Source organism: Eschscholzia californica, unplaced genomic scaffold (genome assembly GCF_041429995.1).
Source record: "Eschscholzia californica isolate CP2 unplaced genomic scaffold, dmEscCali1.0.p SCAF_3, whole genome shotgun sequence".
NCBI classification, from domain to species: domain Eukaryota; kingdom Viridiplantae; phylum Streptophyta; class Magnoliopsida; order Ranunculales; family Papaveraceae; genus Eschscholzia; species Eschscholzia californica.
In genome coordinates, this window is record NW_028238420.1 from 59,975,572 (window position 1) to 59,996,130 (window position 20,559).

At 38.4% G+C, this 20,559-nt stretch overlaps 2 protein-coding genes across 2 annotated transcripts; both read right to left on the reverse strand.

Moving 5' to 3' along the window:
• Positions 1 to 1,535: 1,535 nt before the first annotated feature.
• Positions 1,536 to 3,316, reverse strand: LOC147552645 (AP2-like ethylene-responsive transcription factor SNZ). Its single transcript, XM_086671431.1, has 2 exons — positions 2,716 to 3,316; positions 1,536 to 2,275 (listed from the first exon to the last, which is right to left on the reverse strand). The coding sequence occupies exon 1, from the start codon at positions 3,279 to 3,281 to the stop codon at positions 2,784 to 2,786; it is 498 nt and encodes a 165-aa protein (XP_086527557.1). The 5' UTR covers positions 3,282 to 3,316; the 3' UTR covers positions 1,536 to 2,275; positions 2,716 to 2,783.
• Positions 3,317 to 4,514: 1,198 nt separating this feature from the next.
• LOC147552646 (RING-H2 finger protein ATL38-like) lies at positions 4,515 to 15,971 on the reverse strand. Its single transcript, XM_086671193.1, has 4 exons — positions 15,185 to 15,971; positions 13,857 to 13,954; positions 13,326 to 13,736; positions 4,515 to 4,966 (listed from the first exon to the last, which is right to left on the reverse strand). Exons 1-3 carry the CDS (start codon positions 15,341 to 15,343, stop codon positions 13,361 to 13,363), a joined length of 633 nt encoding a protein of 210 aa, XP_086527319.1. The 5' UTR covers positions 15,344 to 15,971; the 3' UTR covers positions 4,515 to 4,966; positions 13,326 to 13,360.
• Positions 15,972 to 20,559: the final 4,588 nt, after the last annotated feature.

Sequence of the window (20,559 nt, forward strand, 5' to 3'; positions counted from 1 at the left end):
CTCTTTCCTACTTGGGCATCCCACCTGGTTCTATGCTAGATTCTCGGCTTTTTGAACTTTCCAAGAACTGGAGACTAATCATAATTCTTAACGTTGTAGCCTCTGCCCTTGTATCGCTTATCGATCTTTGAGATTCCAGTTGGCATTGCTTGAAAGATGGAAAAGATTTTTCGTGATTTTTTTAGGAGTAGCTCTGCAAAGAAGAAACTCCAGGGTGGTGAGGGTTGCTGGAAGAAAGTCTATGTTGCTACCGAAAATGGAGGTTTGGTTGTTCAGCTGAGGCAGGTAAATATTGTCCTTCTTAGCAAATTCTTGTGGAGGTATGGAAAGGAGAATAATACTTTTTGGGCGAAGATCATCTGTTATAAATATAGTGGAGATGACTCCGTTTAGTTTCCAAAAGAGATCGCAGAATCAAAACCCCGTGGTCCCTGCGAAGAAATTATTCCCCGACTCTCTCTTTGTTAAGCAATCTTCTTCTATTTCTATAAATGATGATAAGAGAACTTCTTTTTAAGAAGATTCTTGACTGCAAGACTAATCTCTTAAAAGCTTAGTTTTGGATCTTTGGACAAAATTTAACTCGAAAGACTACTGTCTTCCTGAAGGTCTGGTTTAGGATGGTGAGTTGGTGACGGTTAATTCGAATATTAACATCACTAATGGTTTTAAACTGAAAACTAGTAGACCTCAGACTTACTATTCATCCCACTCTCTCTAAATTATGTGTTATCGGAAAGGAGAAGAAAGAAAAAAGGAAAGGTAGGTGTGGTGGTGACGGCCTCTGTAAGAGATGATCCAGGGAGGCAGTGGTGGTGATTGGTGATGACGAGTTTCTTTAGCCTCGTACGGGTGAAAAACTAACCAAATCAACTAGATCTATAATTGGTTTACGACGAGTTAATAGTAGTTGTTATGAATGCACTAACCCAACTCAACTCCCTAATCTTCAACATATTTCAACTCAACTTTCACAACTCCCTAATCTTCAACATATTTCAATCGTTGTACATGATTTGGTTCTACCTTCTGTAATATATCGTAGCTAGGGTTTTGGTTGTTTCTTCGATTGTTTCCATCACCCATGGTAGTTTGTATTCCTTTTTCTTTGTGAGAAGTACTTTGAACCATTTATATGAAGAGAATAAAACGGAGAAATTGCTCATCAACGGCTGAAGAAAAAGGGTCATGAATGATGCAGAATTGTATAGCAATAAAATTATTAGTCACTAGTGTCAATGCCACTAATAGAAATTAAACAGTTTGTTTAAAACAAACTAATTTTAGAAATGATCCTTAAAGTTTGAACGTATAGTCATGGCAGACGTATAACCGTTTAACAACTAAAAGGAAAATTCTCCAATCTCCAACACTGGTAAACCCTAAGAACTCATTTAGATTCTGAGCAATGAGAACCCAAATGATAAACAAGTCAACTTCAATCGAATTCATCTTCCTTGTAGAAAACCGATATTCTTGTTCTGAAATCAAATCAATTCTACATCCAACAGGATGATTATATGCTACAAAAAGCATTCAAAATGAGAACTTGTTATTCTAAATAGTTCATGAAAATTTTGACTAGAATTCATGGAAGAGCAACTTTAAGATTGCATACTTCAAATGTACAACTCGCTATTCTAAATATTTCATACAAAGTTTGAAATAGAGAGTCTCATTAGCTCCAAAATTTGTTTGAAATTATCAACTATGTCTCAGCATACGTAAATCTTCTTTTAACTATTCGACAATCTCCTTCCTTTCTTCCACACTTAAACGAAGATCCCTGTCTTTACATTTCAAACAAAGATTCTCATTAACTCCCAAATTTGTCATATTTATAACGTTTCTCAACTATACGGTCTATACGTCTATACCCATGTCTTCTTTTGACTATTCTAAAATCTTCTTTTAACTATTCGACAATCTCCGTCCTTTCTTCCACACTTAAACGAAGATCACTTCTTTACTTTTCAAACAAAGATTCTCATTTCCTCCCAAACTTGTCATATTGATAACACGTCTCAATTATACGGTCTACACGTCTACACCCATGCCTTCTTTTAACTAGTTGAGAAACTTTATTTTTCCTCTAAACTACCTTAAAGAATCTCAAAGATCACTTAAACCTCTCAACCTCCAAATTTTCCGATGAATGAACGATACACCAACAATGATTTATATATCCACGGCAATTCGTAGTCCTCGAAACTTCCACTTAATCTGTCACTAGTTATCAAGATGTTCTATAAAAGCAGAGTGCGAACACGAAGACCTAATTCGTATGGCGGAAGAGAATTAGAAATCTTAGCAACCCAAAATGTATCACAATTTGAAATATAGCATCCATTGTTGTGTAATTAGCCACTAGATTTTTAGGGAAATAGTGTTATTCTAAGGGTAAAGGTTTCTTAGTTGCATATAGATTAAACTCGATTCGTATAAGTAACCCTAAATAACCATGAAATTGGAAGGTTTCTACTCTCTCATGAACTAATGAACAAAACAAGCCAACAAAGAAGAGGACAAGTAACTAATTTAAATCTAATAAGGTGCAGGAACATATCCAAGAGTTCAATTCAAAATGCCCTAACTTTATATTTTTCCATTTTATGCCCTAATTATGTAAATAGAACATTGAAAGAACTAAAACACAAACACTTTGAAGTACAAAAAAAAGAAATCAAAACTAGAGTTAGGGTTTAAGAAAAAGACCCAATTTTGCAAAATCCAGCTGAAGAAGAACTCCATTGATTGATTGATTGATTTCAATTGTTTCTCTCTCATCCATGGAACTGATAAATGAGATCTAAAGCTCTTAAACGAGTAGCTTGAGGATCAAATTCTGAAACACCCTGTACTAATAATCCATCATCGTCAAAAATCCTTTGATCGACAGCAACTGAGGAAGGAGATAAAGGGCGTTTTCTTCTTTTATTCTGTAAATAACAATTTTTCATCCGTTCTTCAACTTTGTCGATGATTGATTTTGAATTATTATCTTCTTCTGCAATTTCATCACCACCGTCACCGACTTCCATAGGTTCACCGACATCACCGGCAGCAGAAGAGAGAGAATTTTCGCCGGCTTGGGGTTGTTGGTATGTGTTAAACCTAGAGAGGAAGGTATTGATTTGGTGGTGAGCGTTTTGAAGAGAAGAACAAAGTTGAAAGATTTGAGTTGGATCGGTGGATGAAGGAAGTTGTTTTGTCATTAGGGTTGCTTGTTCTAAAGCTGTAACTAGCTCTGTTAATGGAGGAACCACTGGTAAAGACTCCATTAGAATTCTCTCTACTTTCTCTCTCTAAACTATAGAGAATCTAGACTGGAGTATAAAACATGGATATTTGTCTACTAAATTTCTTTTTGGCCCGTGCAATTTACCCAAATTTTGACCGAATTCTAAACTTATTTAACGGATTATGTGTTCCATGTCTTTTTTGACAGCCCTGATGCAATGCCCCGCGATAATCCCGGTCCAATCCGGGCGGGAGTATGTAGCCGGCTGGGATTTAGACAGAGAAAGAACTTAGCTTTCTCTCTATAAATAGCCGGCCACATACCCTGGCCGGGATTGAGCCGGGATAGTGGTCGGGCATTGCATCACGGCTGCTATTTTAAAGTGTATCAATCGACGAAACTTAGAGAAACCTTGTTAAATCAAATTTCAGGCGGGTCGGATCGGGTACTACTTTAAGGTGGAGATGTTGGCCCAAAAATAATCTTGATTACTTTACCCTCAATCTTCAACTTCTCTCTTCCTTCCTCCCTCTCTCTCCCCCACTGTGTTAGTCTCTCTCTTTGGCTCTCAATGTTTCTCTCTCTGGCTCTTTTTTTCTCTTTCAGATCACTTTCTACCCTAGTGGTCGGCCGGCCACGAGATATTGATGGTTGGTCGACCACGAAACGTTTCTTCCCCGATCAACTACAAAACCTTCCTCGAGGTTTGATTCTGGCGAAGGAAACACTTCCCTTCGTTGGAATTGGGTTTGTGCGAGTGAGGGAAAGGGAGAGATAGAGATCGAGACAGAAATTGTGTGTGTGTGTGTGAGAGAGAGAGAGAGAGAGAGAGAGAGAGAGAGAGAGAGAGAGAGAGAGAGAGAGAGAGAGAGAGAGAGAGGAATCGAGCGAGAAAGAAATAATGAAGAATCCAAAGAGAGATAGTGAGAGAGGTAGAGAGTAATAATGGAAGAGAGAAAAAGAAAGAGAGAGAACATAAAAATTAGGGGTAAAGTTCAATCAAGAAAAATATTTGGGCTAAAAGAAATATGTCCCCTACCACAATCAAGACTAAATCTGTATGCTCTAGAACTTTTTGTTATGGGCATTGGTAATTGTTTTGATTTTTGATACTATGGGTTAATTCTTGTTTGGCCCTTAGATGTGACCAACTCTCTGTTTTCACTTCGGTCCTGATCTGATTTCTAGTTTACGACTTGTAAACCATCATTCAAAATCGTAAGTTCGTAACTAATTCAAAAGCTCGACTTCAAGAAAACTTCGAAAGATTCAATGAATTTTAAACAGATTCGATTATGGCTTATAAAATTCCAAAGAACTTAGCCCCTAATAACATTCTTCTCTAGCCCTACTAGCTTAACTTAATAACAGTAAAATGAGGAAGCCAAAGTTTCCTGCATATAACACAAGCGACGAATCCTGGAACAATTTACATATAGAAGATAAAGAACCGAGAAACAACAAGTACATGTATACACAACGAGAACAAAAATATAAAACTTGAATGATGCAGGATCATGACCAACTCTCCCCGGAATCCAAGTAGTCAATATGATATACCGGAGAACAACCGTTACACCGATATAGTCGAGAATACATCTTCTTCTCTAATCTTTTCTCACATCCTTGATATATACATCATTTTTTTTTTCGCCAACCACCAACTTGGTCTAATATCTGGTATCAACTACTAAGCCCATGATGTTCAACAAAAAGAAAAAACTACTAAGTGTTGGGTTTTGCACCCTTCTACTAGTGTTTATAGCGGAATAAGACATCTAATGTCTACACTAGTATTCCCAGGATCACATGCATAAGCCTATGATAATCATTAATTAAAACTAGAAAGATAAATACCTTATTCGCTAGTTTTCCCTCGAACCTTTCCAATTGCTTATGAGAAGATCAAGAGCTTCAAGTGTAGCTCCTCTACTTGGGACACGAGCAATCAATTTGATCTCCCACCTTGTTGTATAGCTAGCACACCAATGGTGGTTGGAAGAAGAACTCCTTTCTTCTTGACTAGATAGATAGTTAATGGGAATTAGCTCACTTTCTCTTCTCTACTTGATGTGGTAGAGTAAGAAAGCTTAGAGAGAAATTCCACACCTTATTCTCTGCCCTAAGAGTGTTTATATAGAACCCTAATAAGAATCCACCTCCTTTTAGGTTTCCTAAAACACCCTTTAGAATAAGATTTAGGGAAATAGTCGAAAATAGCAACTATTGGTATTTTCTCAATTCCCTAAGGAGATGACGTCCAAACCCAGCCAAAATTGGCAGATTTAATGTTCATAACATAAGGAAACGTCCCTCCAAAAATCAGCCCAATCCGAGCCCTAAAAGTGCCCGAATCGGCCTAGGCCCAAAAACCCTGTTTTTGGCCTTTTTGTACTATCTTTGCCTAATTCCTTTTTAGGCCTATGAGATATGTTTATGGGACACTCCCATGATTATATCTCACTCCCACTAGTCATATCCTAGATCAATTTGTCACTCTTATGTGTAACCCGTTGTAGGATCCGATCGAAGTTAGCCGCGAATTACTTCGTAATTCGACGATCGTAGTTGGTCTCTAGCTACAACTCTACGATCCCTAAATCAATCGGACTTGATGATCTTCCACATCAATTGTCCTATCCGACAAATTGTTCGCATTGTCACCTTGGTCGAAGGACATCTCCTTCAACTCCTTCAGACTCCCACTTGGACTTAGAACAAGTACAATGCTCGATTCCCATGTCACTTAGTATCCCATCTGATACGTCACGTCATTCAGACTTTCTTGATCTCGAGTACAACTGTCAAAACAAATGATTAACTTTTAATCCATTTGAGCACGGCCATGCATTTTCAGTTGCTGCTCGTCAAGTGGCCCGAGGACACTGCATCCTAACATGGTTAGGAGGACATAATCCATTCTTGCGCTCCCACTCAACTTCATGTCTATCCTGTCCTTCCCAGTATCCGCCTTTATAACCTCCTTTTACGGCGCGGCGTTTAACGGAACCAAAGTCAGACATTCCTTACATAAGATGAGCTGAGCACTCATGTTTTGAGGAATCTCTTCAATCTTGTCTTTATGAGAAGTTTGACGATTTCATCATTCTTTGGATGAACTTCTCATGTTGAGGGTTATTCCAGCGCATAATCTCTATTATGCACTCACGTAGTCGAATCGAATACACTATTCCTATAGCCCATGAAACTGCGCTATCCCATCGACTCCCGTACTAGTCTTCGTGAGTCATTGTTGTCCATGCAATGACCTGGACTAGGGAATTGATAATGAATCACTCCAAGTTCACTTAGTAGGGTTTCATTCATCAGATCACGTATCTGACAAGCCTACTCGGAGCGTTTTCTTTATCGTGTGGACTGTCTCTTAAAATACCAAACCAAATTCTAAGGACAAAATAAAATTTCTTTTATTTTATTTATCGAATGTAAGTAATTAGGCACATAAACTCTTTTATGAATCCAAATTACATTTGTTGCCATTCCCCAATGCGCTTTATACCAATGTCCCTCATGTGTGAATCATGTTTGGACTGAGGTAACGGTTTGGTCAACGGATCTGCAACGTTATCATCCGTATGAACCTTGCAAATTACCACATCTTTTCTTTCTATGATTTCTCTAATCAAGTGGTACTTCCTTTGGATATGTTTGGATTTTTGGTGCGCTCTTGGTTCCTTGGCTTGGGCTATTGCTCCGTTGTTGTCACAATAGAGAGTCACGCCCTCTTCCATGCCAGGTACGACACCAAGTTCTATCATGAACTTCTTGATCCAAACTCCTTCCTTTGCAGCTTCCGAGGCCGCTAGGTATTCTGCTTCAGTGGTAGAGTCTGCAACTGTGCTCTGCTTGGAACTTTTCCAACATACCGCTCCTCCATTCAGACAGTAGACGAACCCAGATTGTGATTTGAAGTCGTCTCTATCAGTTTGAAAGCTTGCATCCACATGGCCTACAACTTTTAGTGTATCTTCCCCGCCATATACCAGGAAATGATCCTTAGTCCTTTTCAGGTACTTTAGGATATTCTTGGCGGCGTGCCAGTGCGCTTGGCCTGGATTTGATTGGTAACGGCTACACATGCTCAAAGCATATGAGACGTCTGGGCGAGTGCAGATCATGGCGTACATGATTGATCCTATTGCCGAAGCATAGGGTACTTTCATCATGTGTGCTAGCTCATCAGGACTCTTAGGACACTGATCTTTGCTAAGCACCATACCATGTGACATGGGAAGGAATCCTCTTTTGGAGTTTGTCATCTCGAACCGTTGAAGAATCTTATCTATATAAGTTTCTTGACTAAGTCCGATCATCCTCTTTGATCTATCTCTATAGATCTTGATTCCCAATATGTATTCTGCTTCCCCTAGGTCCTTCATAGAGAAGCATTTCCGAAGCCAGTCTTTAACTGATTCCAACATCGGAATCTTGTTTCCTATGATTAATATGTCATCGACATAAAGGACTAAGAAAACTAGGTCGCTCCCACTAACCTTCTTGTAAACACAAGATTCTTCTGCATTCTTGAGAAATCCAAATTCTTTGATTTTCTCGTCGAATCGAAGATTCCAACTCCGGCTTGCTTGCTTGAGTCCATAAATGGATTTCTTAAGCTTGCAAACTTTTCCAGCATTTTTGGAATCTACAAAACCTTCGGGTTGTGTCATGTACACATCCTCTTCCAAGTGTCCGTTTAGGAAGGCGGTTTTGACATCCATTTGCCAAATCTCATAATCATAATGAGCTGCAATTGCTAGAATGATCCGAATGGATTTAAGCATTGCGACAGGTGAAAAGGTTTCATCATAGTCTATACCATGAATCTGTTTGTATCCTTTCGCCACGAGTCTAGCTTTGAAAACGCTAACGTTTCCATCCTTGTCAGTTTTTACTTTGAAAACCCATTTGCATCCGATTGGTTTTGCTCCATCGGGCAAATCGATCAAGTTCCATACTTGATTTTCTGACATGGAATCCATTTCCGACCTCATGGCTTTTAGCCATTTTTCGGAGTCGGGGCTCGCCATAGCTTGGTTGTAGGTACTCGGCTCATTATCTTCTAACAGTAGGATATCTGTTTTCTGAGATAATTCCTGGAGCCTTTGAGATCTACGAGGGGCCTGAGCAACTTTTGGAGTGTTCTCAACTAGTTGAGATGTCTCCTGCGAATTTAATTCGACTTGAGCGGGAGGTACTCTCTCGACCTCATTTTCCTCTTCCATACTTTGTGTATAGATAGGAGCCGCTAAACCTCTTGATATCTCTATATCTGTGTTTATTTGTTGCTCATATCGAATTTCATCGATATCTACATTTCTCCCACTTGTCTGTTTGGAAAGGAATTCCTTTTCAAGGAAGACACCATCTCGAGCAACAAACACTTTGTTCTCAGATTCGTGGTAGAAGTAGTAACCCCTTGTCTCTTTTGGATAGCCCACAAAGAGACATTTGTCTGATTTAGGTGCGAGTTTGTCTCCTTGTAAACGTTTTACATAAACTTCGCATCCCCAGACTTTGAGAAAAGACAGCTTTGGAACCTTTCCAAACCATAACTCATATGGCGTCTTTTCTACAGCTTTTGACGGAGCTCGGTTAAGTGTGAAAGCAGCCGTTTCTAGAGCATACCCCCAGAACGTGTTTGGAAGATTTGCTAAACTCATCATAGATCGAACCATGTCTAACAAGGTGCGATTTCTCCTTTCAGAAACACCATTCATCTGGGGTGTTCCTGGCGGAGTGAGTTGAGATACTATACCACAACTCCTAAGATGATCGTCAAATTCTTGACTCAAATATTCACCACCTCGATCGGATCGAATGGCTTTTATTTTCTTGCCAAGTTGATTCTCTACTTCGTTCTGAAATTGTTTGAACATGTCAAACGATTCGGACTTATGCCTCATCAAGTATATGTAACCATAACGAGTGAAGTCATCCGTGAACGTGATGAAGTAGCCATAGTTACCTCTCGCCGGAGTACTCATTGGTCCGCATACATTCGTATGTATGAGTTCCAAGGGTTCTTTGGCTCGGTCTCCTTTTCCTTTAAAAGAAGACCTCGTCATTTTACCCATTAAACATGATTCGCATGTGTCATATGATTCTAAATTATACGAACCTAGAAGTCCATGCTCATGGAGCTTCTTCATGCGTGTCATGTTAATGTGACCCAAACGACAATGCCAAAGGTAACTTGGATTTGAATCATCTGACCGTAGCCTATTGGTTTCTATGTTGAAGACTTCGTTCTCAATATTCGTAATATAGAGACCGTTGTATAGCTTAGCACTGGTATAAAACATTTCACCTTTGTATAAAGAACAACGCTGGTTTTTTATTAATAGGTGATATCCCTCTTTGTCTAAGACAGAGATAATGTTTCTAGAAATAGAGGGTACATAATAGCAATTATGAAGTTCTAAAACTAGACCAGTTTCTAAAGGTAGACTGAATGTTCCTACAGCTTTTGCAGCAACCGTTGCTCTATTTGCTACTCGTAGGACAAGCTCCCTTCCAGATAAATACTTGATTCCCTTAAGGCCCTGCACATCATAAATGATATGAGCACCACATCCGGTATCGAATACCCAGGATTGAGAATCAAATGTATTTGCTAAGTTAACTTCGATAACATAGATACCTTGGTCGGAATCGCGAGTTCCTTCCTTTTTCCTTTTGTTCTTCTGAATCAGTTGAAGTTCTTTCTTTGATTCAGACATTCCAATGCCTCTCCGGATTGCCTTGGAAGTCCCGTACTTCCTCAACCGTGATTTGTTTCGGGACATGTCCCTTAATCGACGGATGATTGTGTGCGCATCCATTTTCCTGAATCTCTTTTGAAGATTAGGTTCCATGGTTGCCAACATAAGGCAAGTTACTGAAATTGATTTCATCCGGATACTTTTGGCCTGCTTTTGTTCCTCAACCTTTGAGTTCGCAGTTATTCTTGGAATAGGGGTATCCAGTACGCTTTCTTTGTTTGTAGACTTGAGAACACTTCTCAATCTCTTTTCCCAATCAAGGAAGTTATCCATGTTCAATTTGTCCTCATCAAGGATTGAACATAGGTTGAAAAGATTGATTTTTTGCCATAGTAAAACTACATGAAACAGAAAAAGGATTTTGCTAAGTATTACATTCGATAATTTTTGCAAAAAAGTTCTATGTTTTTGCCACATTATTCAAGATAAAACATGTCCCTAGATGAATAATGCGATTCCAAGATCCCATCTCTCAAGGATTAAGCGGACTAGGGCCCTGCCCTTAATTCCCATTGATTTAGGTGAGTGAACACTTTCACTGATCATACCGTATGATTCTCGGTTGATGGATTACATGTTAAGTGTAAAATCCATCCTTTTGCCTCGAGTATCCAAGACTCTCTTGCTGATCTCGTTGAGTAGAACCATTTAGACATGTAGGCCTCTTCTATAGGCCTACCCGCAATGTCCCAAGGTAGAGGAGGTACTCTGCGAAGGCCGACCCACCTTCCTCGAACAAGGGCGCAAGGAGTGTCTTAATTTGGATAGGCACTGTACTCAAAATTACTTTTAGGGACTTTTACGCTAGTCTGGCGTTCGTTTTAGTGAACTAATTAGCCTAACTAACATCCACGACATAAAGCGTAAATAAGTAAGTAAATGCGCGCGAGAAAGTAAATCAAGCACATATGGATCCTAGTATGGCCTCTAACCTAGAAGATCTAATCTCCTTTGGTTTGCTTCTTGTTTCGTCTTTTGGTTCGTCTAGATCTCCATCTTTGAACCTCCATTGATTTCTCCCACTCACCTTAGGACTCCTTCCTTGAGCTTCTTCAATGGACTCATAAACCCTAAACTCTAATTACAAGACTCAAACGATTCGCAGATCGTGTAAACTTGAAAATTAAAATTATTACAAATTAGGCACCCATCCGTGCTCAAAACAAAAATAAGAAACACTTTCTATGGCCATACTAGTTTCCGCATTCACATCACATGCAATCATATAATATATTTCAAGGCTAACAATTATATATGCATGTATATCCGGGAGATACTTTTGTCGACATCTATATGTCATGTACGTACCTTAAGTCTACATCAAAGGATTAGACTAATGGTGCGTCTTGGTTTGATTTTAAAATCTGATTTTAAAGAGAAATTCCGTTTAGGCTTTGAATGGCCCGGGTTTATTTCGGAAATATTTGGATTGGAATTTTGGAGAAAATTTGGATAAAACTCCCACTCGAATAGTGGTCCCTTTTCGTGGTCCGAAAAGCCTTGAAAAGACCCGGGACAAGTCCTAGACAAGTCCCGGCCCAAGCCCAAAAAGGGGCCCGGACAAGGTCCGGACATGGCACGGCCCATAGGGCCGGCATGTCCGAGCCGAGGCCAATAGGCCTGATCTCGTCCTGGCCGGAGCCAGGACGCTAGTCCAAGCACCAGACGCGTCCTAGACGCATCTGATGCTGGACCGGACCAGCACTAGGTGTCTCGGACTTAGTCCGAGACACCCAGGACCCCAGACGCGTCTCCAAGACGCGTCTGATGGTAGCTACTGGACGCGTCCCAGACGCGTCCTGGTTAAGCTACTGGTCGCGTCTGGAAGACGCGACCTGGAGTACCCGGACGCGTCCCCAGACGCATCCACCAGTAGTCTGGGACGCGTCTCCCAGACGCGTCCTCCAGACTACTGGTCCGGCCAGGAAGCTTCCTGGCCGGACCTATTGAGTTTCTAAAAAACTCAATAGTCTTTCCCCTTTTTTTTTTTTTGTGTTGCAATTCTAAATTGCTATTTCCAAAATTTGAAACACTTCTAAAATATTTCAAATTCTTTTAGAACAATTCTAAATTTCCAAATTTTGTTTTTCACAAGTTTCCAAAAACTAAAAAAAAACAACTCTTACTCAAACTATTTTGGATCAAAATTTCAGGTTTTGAAACTCTTTTCAAGAACAAATTTTGAAATCTTTTGACAAATACTTGAATCTTATTCAAAATTAATCAAAATTTTGTGTTCAAAACACTTTTAAACACAATATTCTATCTAGAAAAGCATGGAATTGGTCCAAAACTTAGATAAGATAGGCTAATTGCAAGAGGCTCTGACGCCACTGTTGGGTTTTGCACCCTTCTACTAGTGTTTATAGCGGAATAAGACATCTAATGTCTACACTAGTATTCCCAGGATCACATGCATAAGCCTATGATAATCATTAATTAAAACTAGAAAGATAAATACCTTATTCGCTAGTTTTCCCTCGAACCTTTCCAATTGCTTATGAGAAGATCAAGAGCTTCAAGTGTAGCTCCTCTACTTGGGACACGAGCAATCAATTTGATCTCCCACCTTGTTGTATAGCTAGCACACCAATGGTGGTTGGAAGAAGAACTCCTTTCTTCTTGACTAGATAGATAGTTAATGGGAATTAGCTCACTTTCTCTTCTCTACTTGATGTGGTAGAGTAAGAAAGCTTAGAGAGAAATTCCACACCTTATTCTCTGCCCTAAGAGTGTTTATATAGAACCCTAATAAGAATCCACCTCCTTTTAGGTTTCCTAAAACACCCTTTAGAATAAGATTTAGGGAAATAGTCGAAAATAGCAACTATTGGTATTTTCTCAATTCCCTAAGGAGATGACGTCCAAACCCAGCCAAAATTGGCAGATTTAATGTTCATAACATAAGGAAACGTCCCTCCAAAAATCAGCCCAATCCGAGCCCTAAAAGTGCCCGAATCGGCCTAGGCCCAAAAACCCTGTTTTTGGCCTTTTTGTACTATCTTTGCCTAATTCCTTTTTAGGCCTATGAGATATGTTTATGGGACACTCCCATGATTATATCTCACTCCCACTAGTCATATCCTAGATCAATTTGTCACTCTTATGTGTAACCCGTTGTAGGATCCGATCGAAGTTAGCCGCGAATTACTTCGTAATTCGACGATCGTAGTTGGTCTCTAGCTACAACTCTACGATCCCTAAATCAATCGGACTTGATGATCTTCCACATCAATTGTCCTATCCGACAAATTGTTCGCATTGTCACCTTGGTCGAAGGACATCTCCTTCAACTCCTTCACTAAGCCCATGACAGATTCTTTTGGAATATCGTCTGTTATCTTATGTTATCAACTTCAATAACTACATTAGGTTCTGAATTACCTGCAGGTGTAGATTCATCATGTCTTCGAAGGCCTTGATCACTTTCGTTCCCTTGAGGCCGTGAACCTTCAGAACCAGGTAATAACCATTGTTGGGGATGCCCATTGTTGACTACTCGAGGTCCGTCTATAGACTGGACTATCAAACCAAATCTTGGCGACCTTAACCCTTTCGGTTCAAATGATTCTTGTAATGGTAGACGACAAACAGGACATGTTGATTGCTTTTCTAGCCAAACGTCAATACAGGCGAGATGAAAATTGTGGTAACATTTGGGCATAATTCGTAGCATCTCTTTCTCTTCGTACTCTCCTAAGCATATCGAACATCTGAATAAGTAAATGGTAGAATTTCATAAATGTTCGAACTTCGACCAAGTTAAACAAAGAAGTAAGAAGAGGATGCGTTAGTATTGAATGTTTGAATGAGAGAGAGAAAGAGAGAGTTACTGTGCATCTTCTTCATATTGAAAAGCCTCGCGGTTGTACTTCACAGAGGGTATTGAAGCAACAACGACTCGTTCCAAGCCGGTAATCCTATGCTCTGACTGTCAACAAATTATACAAGATCAACGAACCGGCCCATATGCACTATATGCAGTGAAAAAGATAGAGCTTGTATAAAATAAGTTGTTGTCCGGAAATCTAAAGGTCGCATATCATAACCTATTAACATATATGAAAGATTTCGATCGTTTATCAAAATTATAAATTTGACTAGTTAGTGACAAGCAGTTGGAGCCATTTTTCTTATTTCAGATGCCCTTATTACTTAAGTGATAACAGACGTTTTATATAAGCTTTCAAGTTCCAGTAATCAACCTTAGTAATAGAACTTTACAACTTCATTCCCTTGTACTACTCAAAAGTCTCACCATGAATAGAGATACTATTGGTTTTGGGTTTCAGAACTCTATAAAGCGGACTAATTTCGATAAAACCAGGTCGTATTGTGATAAAACTACTACACAATTAAGGTAACGTCAGGCCGTCAGCTAGTGTTTCGATATAACCAAGCCATATAGATAGGTGTTTTTAAGATAAGAAGGCTTAGCTCTTGGACACTCCTTAAAGCAGGAAGAACAATGAATGGTCCGAGAGAGGACTCCGAGGAAAAGTAGCAACGGATACAGACTGGCTCTCATATGGGGTAGAGTCCCACAGAAGGGAAACCAAATAGAACTGATTCCGATTCGATAAACAGGAAACCAAATAGATAAACCACACTTACTTCAACATAGAAAACCAAATTTAGATGGTTTCGACTTTGGACTATGTTCCCCTGGACATATTCATAATTCGAAGTGCGTTCCATTAAATTACATTTACAACCCAACTATTTCATCACTCTTTTGAGTCATTGACCACTCATTTACATAGAATTCGGATTTTGAACAACGATTTCCGGCTCTTTTTTCCACCAAACTCAGCCCCCAAGTCCATGGAACTGAAGGGGCAACCAAATACATGAAAAGAGCTCAAAAAAGAAAGTAACCACTTCTATAGGCATTCAACTTGACTGCTTATTCACTAAAATTGAAATGTTCATGTCCAATTTGAGCTAATTACCTAAATACTTAAAGGGAATTTATAAATCAACAAGATGACTAGGTTCTAAGAAATGGGTGTTTAAGGAAATAATCTGAACTAACAAGTATGTGTTAAATAAAATCAAACAGATAGAAGGCAGCAACAATTCAGCTAATCCCCAAATCTGGAAATGATATTAAAAACTCAAAATAGTTAGAGAGAGAGAAAGAGAGAGAGAGAGTATATACCTCCTCCAAATCAGTTCTGGAGTCGATCTCAAAGACAGGTCTGGCCTCAGCAGGTCGAAGCCTCCCACAAATTAACCTTGTACATATGAAAACAATGAAAGTTGAACTCATCCCAAATCCAATAACAGTAGTGACCAAATTCATCCCTGAACCAAGCATCTTTCATGAACAAACTAACCTAACCCCCCACTAAGTAAGATATAAAGAGAATTACCCACCACTTTTAACAACAATAATACTAAAAACAAGGAAGATTAAGAGAAGAAGAAGAACAAAAACAAGAACAACCCAAGGTAGAATTTTTCATAAAACAACTACCCATTGAGAATCTAAATCACTTTGGATCGACTCAAAGGTTAAATTCTGGAGAGATGAGTGAGAGAAAGAAGAGAGAGAAACCCATTTTTATTGTTTTGGGATCCCATTTTGGAATGTCATTTTCAGAAGGAGTTAACATTTCTAACCAGAAATCAGAAGGTCATGAAAATTTCTGGGGAAAAAATCTAAATAGGTAAATAAGAACAACTTTTTGTAAGATTCTCTGTGTGCAAGTAATGAACAGTTAATGGGATCTCAAGCTGATATTTGTTTATTTTTTTATCATAACTTTTGGATAAGATCTAGTTTTAAAGATGTAAATCAATTTTATTTTGAATTATTTTATGTTTATTACATGACAGCTCAAAGAAAGAGATAGAGAAAGAGTTTAGTGAGAGAGAATGTTAGTGGAAGAGAAACTTGGGAAGCATGACAAAGAACCATGTTCTCTTGTAGTAGATGATTAGATTCCATCTTTTGTTTTTCTATCCATTTATACTTTTCTTCCTCTTAGGCAATTTAACTTTTTAAGAATCCATTATCGAAAGAAAAAAAAAATTAGGCGGACTCTAAGTAGAAATTCTACATGGTTCAATGTGACTCGTGGCTAGGTAAATCAAAAGACTGGAAGATCTATGACGATACAGGCGCGGGTTAGAAGTACCTTAAAAATGAAGACGAGGCCTTTCAAAAATTTAAATATAAATATCGGACTTGTTTTTCCTCAATCCTTCGCCTCTACTTTCTGGCCAATAAGTGTTGCGGGTACACTGCGACATTTTAATATACAGTTTTTTTTTCCTTCCAGCCACAACCACCATTTCTCTCAAATATCTCTTTTCTTCTCTCTGAAACTGCTACTTTCTTTTCTTATTGTTCGCGAAGGGAATTCCCTTGTTATAGGCCCTTTTGTCTGAGACAGAGGGAAAGGGAAGCCCGAATGTAAGGTTCTGCCTGAAACTCTAAAATCTTCAAGGAGAGTTTGAGGTGAACCTTCGATCGAAGGTCTCGTGGTCAACCGACCGCAAGGTGTTTTGTGGTCAGTCGACCATATGTGACCACGAAACAGCTCGTTGATGGTTAGCCATTGAAACCTTCGAGGTGGGTTTCGTCGGAAATCCTTCTCAAGTGAAACCCTCCACGAGAGTTTTGCATATGCCCCTCCCATTTCGTCTTATTCAAAGAAGGTCTCGGCGAAGGGAAGAACCTTTTCCTTCGCTGGGACAATGAGGACAACGATAGAGAGAATGGAAATTTTGGAAAGAGAAAAGGGAAAATATGGTGATAGTGGTGATGGTAAGGGGGACTGAACGTACACTCCTTGCTCAACATAATTGGTCGCTGGAATAATGCTCGATCATAGTCGTAATGCAATAATTTTATGTTGATCGGAATCTATTACATCTCCAAAATTCTTTTTTTTTCAAAAGACCCTTAATTTAATTTGTCGGTGTATCTTTTAAGTTTTGTGTTGGGCTGGCCTCAGTAGGTCGAAGCTTCTCCTTCAGCAGAACTTAGGCACAACTTAGATTGGGGTCATCTTGGCAAAGCGAGCACGTCCAGATCTGGGCGCTTCGCGTTCATGTCACAGAAATGCTCGAAATCGAATAGTCGCGTTAAAAATCTTTAGGATGGCTTTGGACGACGAACAAATGAGTTGGATCGTTGCGGATCCAACGACCCGCGTCACCCCGAAGTCGGTCACGAGATGGTATCGCCTAGATCCTTCATGTAACTGTCACTTTTTTGGTATGTTGGGCACCATTTGGTATACATCCAAGGATTGACATTCACTCCGCGAGATTGAACTAAATCTAACGATCCAGAAGCCAACCGACAAGATCAGTTATGTAACTAACTCTTTCTCAAGCATTGTGTCCCAAAACCAAGGGATATGTCCCGAAAGACCGAAAGATTTGTCCCTAATGAAGTGCCTATTCAATCCCTATATAAACAATTCAGATTCATTCCAAAAATCATTATATTCATTCTCTTCTTCTATTCTTTTCTATATTCAGTATTCCAAGTGTGTCTGGAATATAATTTTGATTTTATAAATATTCTAGTGTGTCTAGAATTCTGAAGAAAGAAGTATCTGAGTGAATTAATAAACATTCAAGTGTCTAGAAGATTGCGTAAGTGTCCAAAAGATTCAGTCGCATCAGTAAAAGAGCTCATATTGTTTTTGAAGGTTCACCCGCTTTCAAAATATAAAACTACCATCAAACTTCTGAAAAAGGTTAGTTGTTGTATCCCGAAGGCATACATCTCAACTGTTGATACTGTTACAGGGGTGTAAAATGTCTTAAGGAAAGAAATTTATTCTCGCCTTGACTACAAAAATTCTTCTTCTCATCCTCTAATTTTCTTTTAATTTTTTCTATCTCGGTTAATCCGAAAAAAGGAATACGAATTATTCAGCATTTTCTTTTAGTTTATCTCTCTAAAAATCAGCGAAAGCAAGATTATCCACTTCAAACCGAGACTCTCTCTTAATTTGAACAAGACATAGAGATATCGTGATTACTATCATAACCAGACCATTCGTAAGTAAACTTCAGTTTGAAAGCTTAAAAGTATTCGAAGTCACCAATGGGTGTTAGACTGCCTAAATGTCGATTCCCCGTCCCTATGAGTTATTTTATTTAAGTCGTGGTTAATTTATAATTGTAACTTACTTTATTTTTAATACGGAACTCAAGGTGTCGAGTTGATTTCTACATACCTCTTTCTGTTTAAAGACTCGGAGCAAAGCTTTTGGCAAGACTAACCTCAGGGGCGGGCCCACATAGGGCCCGTGGGGGCATGTGCCCCACAATCCCAAATGTAAATTCCTTTCGTTTTAAATAGGTGCCTTTAGTGTGTCCATGTTTAAATTAGTTCTTTAATGTGCCAAACCCATTAACTCAAAGAGCATAAGCCCACTAAAAGTAAAAAGTTTGGAAACTCAAACGACCACTTTTGATGTATGACCATACATTAATGTACCAACTGCCTACAAACCCAACTACCCCATCCTAACCATTAAAAGAGAACATTCTAGTTGTTTTAATTTCAGTTACTAATTTTCCACTCCACCGTAATTTTACCAAGTTACATTTAAATTTCAATTGGAATAGAAAACAAACAAGCTTTCAAACAAGAAAAAGTAAACAAATAAGGATACAAAAATTATATATTTTGGTAGTTATATTTCTTTTTACGAAGATACGATCGAATATTTTTATGAATATGAAGATACAATCTAATCTTTTTTCTTAGTGGTGACGTCAAAATAAAATAGCTAGGTATATGATTTTTCTTTTATGTTCATCTTAGTTAAATTAAATTGAGGTATCGTAACATTTTCAATCCATTCACAACCCTTTTCAGCTTTTTCTCTATAAGCTGCAAAATATTTTGGTGATTAGTAGTATCTTATAGATCGGCGTTCAAAATAATTTTAATTGGTCATTAATTTTGAAATAATAATTTTTATATCTATGTAGGCTTATTATTGGTGTTTGTTAATATTATTTTTAATGTGTTTCAATATTTCGGTCAACGAAATTTTTTTCTATAAAAACAATAAAAGACATTTTCTTATATCATATGAATTTGTTATTTGTGATGACTTAAATGTGCCCCAACATCGAAAAAATCCTGGCTTAACCACTGGCTGACCTGGTTGCTTCTTTTGGCTTGTCTCTGAGCTAAAACAGGATTTAAAGCGCCTAGAAAACTCATGGCGACCTGCAATTTTTTAGCTCAGGTGGCAGGACTTCGTCAGATCCATGCTGACTTCTTGATGGTCAAAGCTGACTAACATTTCGCTTAATTGAAAAACAAAATTTACGTATACAATCGAACAACTCATAGTTTCTAAACACAATGATAGTTTATATCCTCTCAAAAGACAAGAATACCAATGGCTTCTGGTTGTCGACTTGGACTGCTTAATTTCCCACCCTAAAGACCACTGGGAATTTGGTTTGAAAATTACAAAATTCTTGAAGTCACCTATGGCTGTTTAGACTAATTGGCCTTGTGCGTGGATTCCTCATCCCTATGAGTTCTTTTTTTTGAGTAGTGGTTTATAATCGTTTATAATCTTTCAACAACCTCTCAACAACCTTTCAACAAAAATAAAATAATCTTTCAACAACAAAAAGTAGTGGTGGTTTATAATTGTAATCTAGTTTTCTAAAAAGGTTTTGCGCATATTAAACTTCTCTCATAGACCCCGTGAAAGTAGCATCCGCATAGTTAGTTAGCGGGCTGAAATTTTGTTTGTTAACGGAATTAACCAGACAAATCACTCCACCACTAAGAACGGCCATGCATCTTATGATGTTGTTTTGTTTATCTAACTAACATTATCATAGAGCCTCACTCTATGATTCTCCATAAACAAAATGTAGTACTTTAAATTAACCCCCGCCATTTTGCTAAACTCGAAAAAGTCATTTATTTTGATCTTTCCATACATAACCGAATAATGGAAAAGATTCTTCCAGAGTCTCGGGTCCGAGAAGTGAATGATACATGCAGTACCATTGGCCTTCATTGCTTGACTCATAGATCTTCATCTTCATCTTAATCTCCATTTCTCTTCAATTTCTTTTATTTCTCTCTTTGATTTTCTTTTTGAATTACCTCTCCAAGTGAGAAAAAATAATAATTCGAAAAATGTGGATACAAGAAACATTTATTTAGAATTGAAAATTTAAGACATCTTTGTCTATGATGTTATAGAGTTTATATATAAATTCATGTAATGATTGTCGAAATGCATTTCAAAAATAAAACAAGCATAGCAAAATAGGTGCAAACGAGGCTATGTAATGAAACACAAATTACTAAACCATTAGCCAAACGGGATTTGACATAGTTAAAAAAAAAAAATCAGAACATCCCACTAGATAGAATCTCTGGACCCATCAAAGGATCAAACCAACTTACCAGTTACCACTGAAACACTTGAGCCTAGATCACTTGCCGAGTTCCCTCTCCAACCTCAATTTCCAAATCCCAACCCAATTTCGAATTTTAAAACCCTTTTGGTTATTTGGTAATTA

Excerpts from the sequence above, each read along its gene's own strand:
- LOC147552646 (XM_086671193.1), bottom strand. The coding sequence starts at position 15,343 with ATGCTTGGTTCAGGGATGAATTTGGTCACTACTGTTATTGGATTTGGG. Across the intron at positions 13,955-15,184 it reads CCAGAACTGATTTGGAGGAG|TCAGAGCATAGGATTACCGG; the intron begins GTATATACTCTC and ends ATTTGTTGACAG. Across the intron at positions 13,737-13,856 it reads CAATATGAAGAAGATGCACA|ATGTTCGATATGCTTAGGAG; the intron begins GTAACTCTCTCT and ends TTACTTATTCAG.
- LOC147552645 (XM_086671431.1), bottom strand. The coding sequence starts at position 3,281 with ATGGAGTCTTTACCAGTGGTTCCTCCATTAACAGAGCTAGTTACAGCT.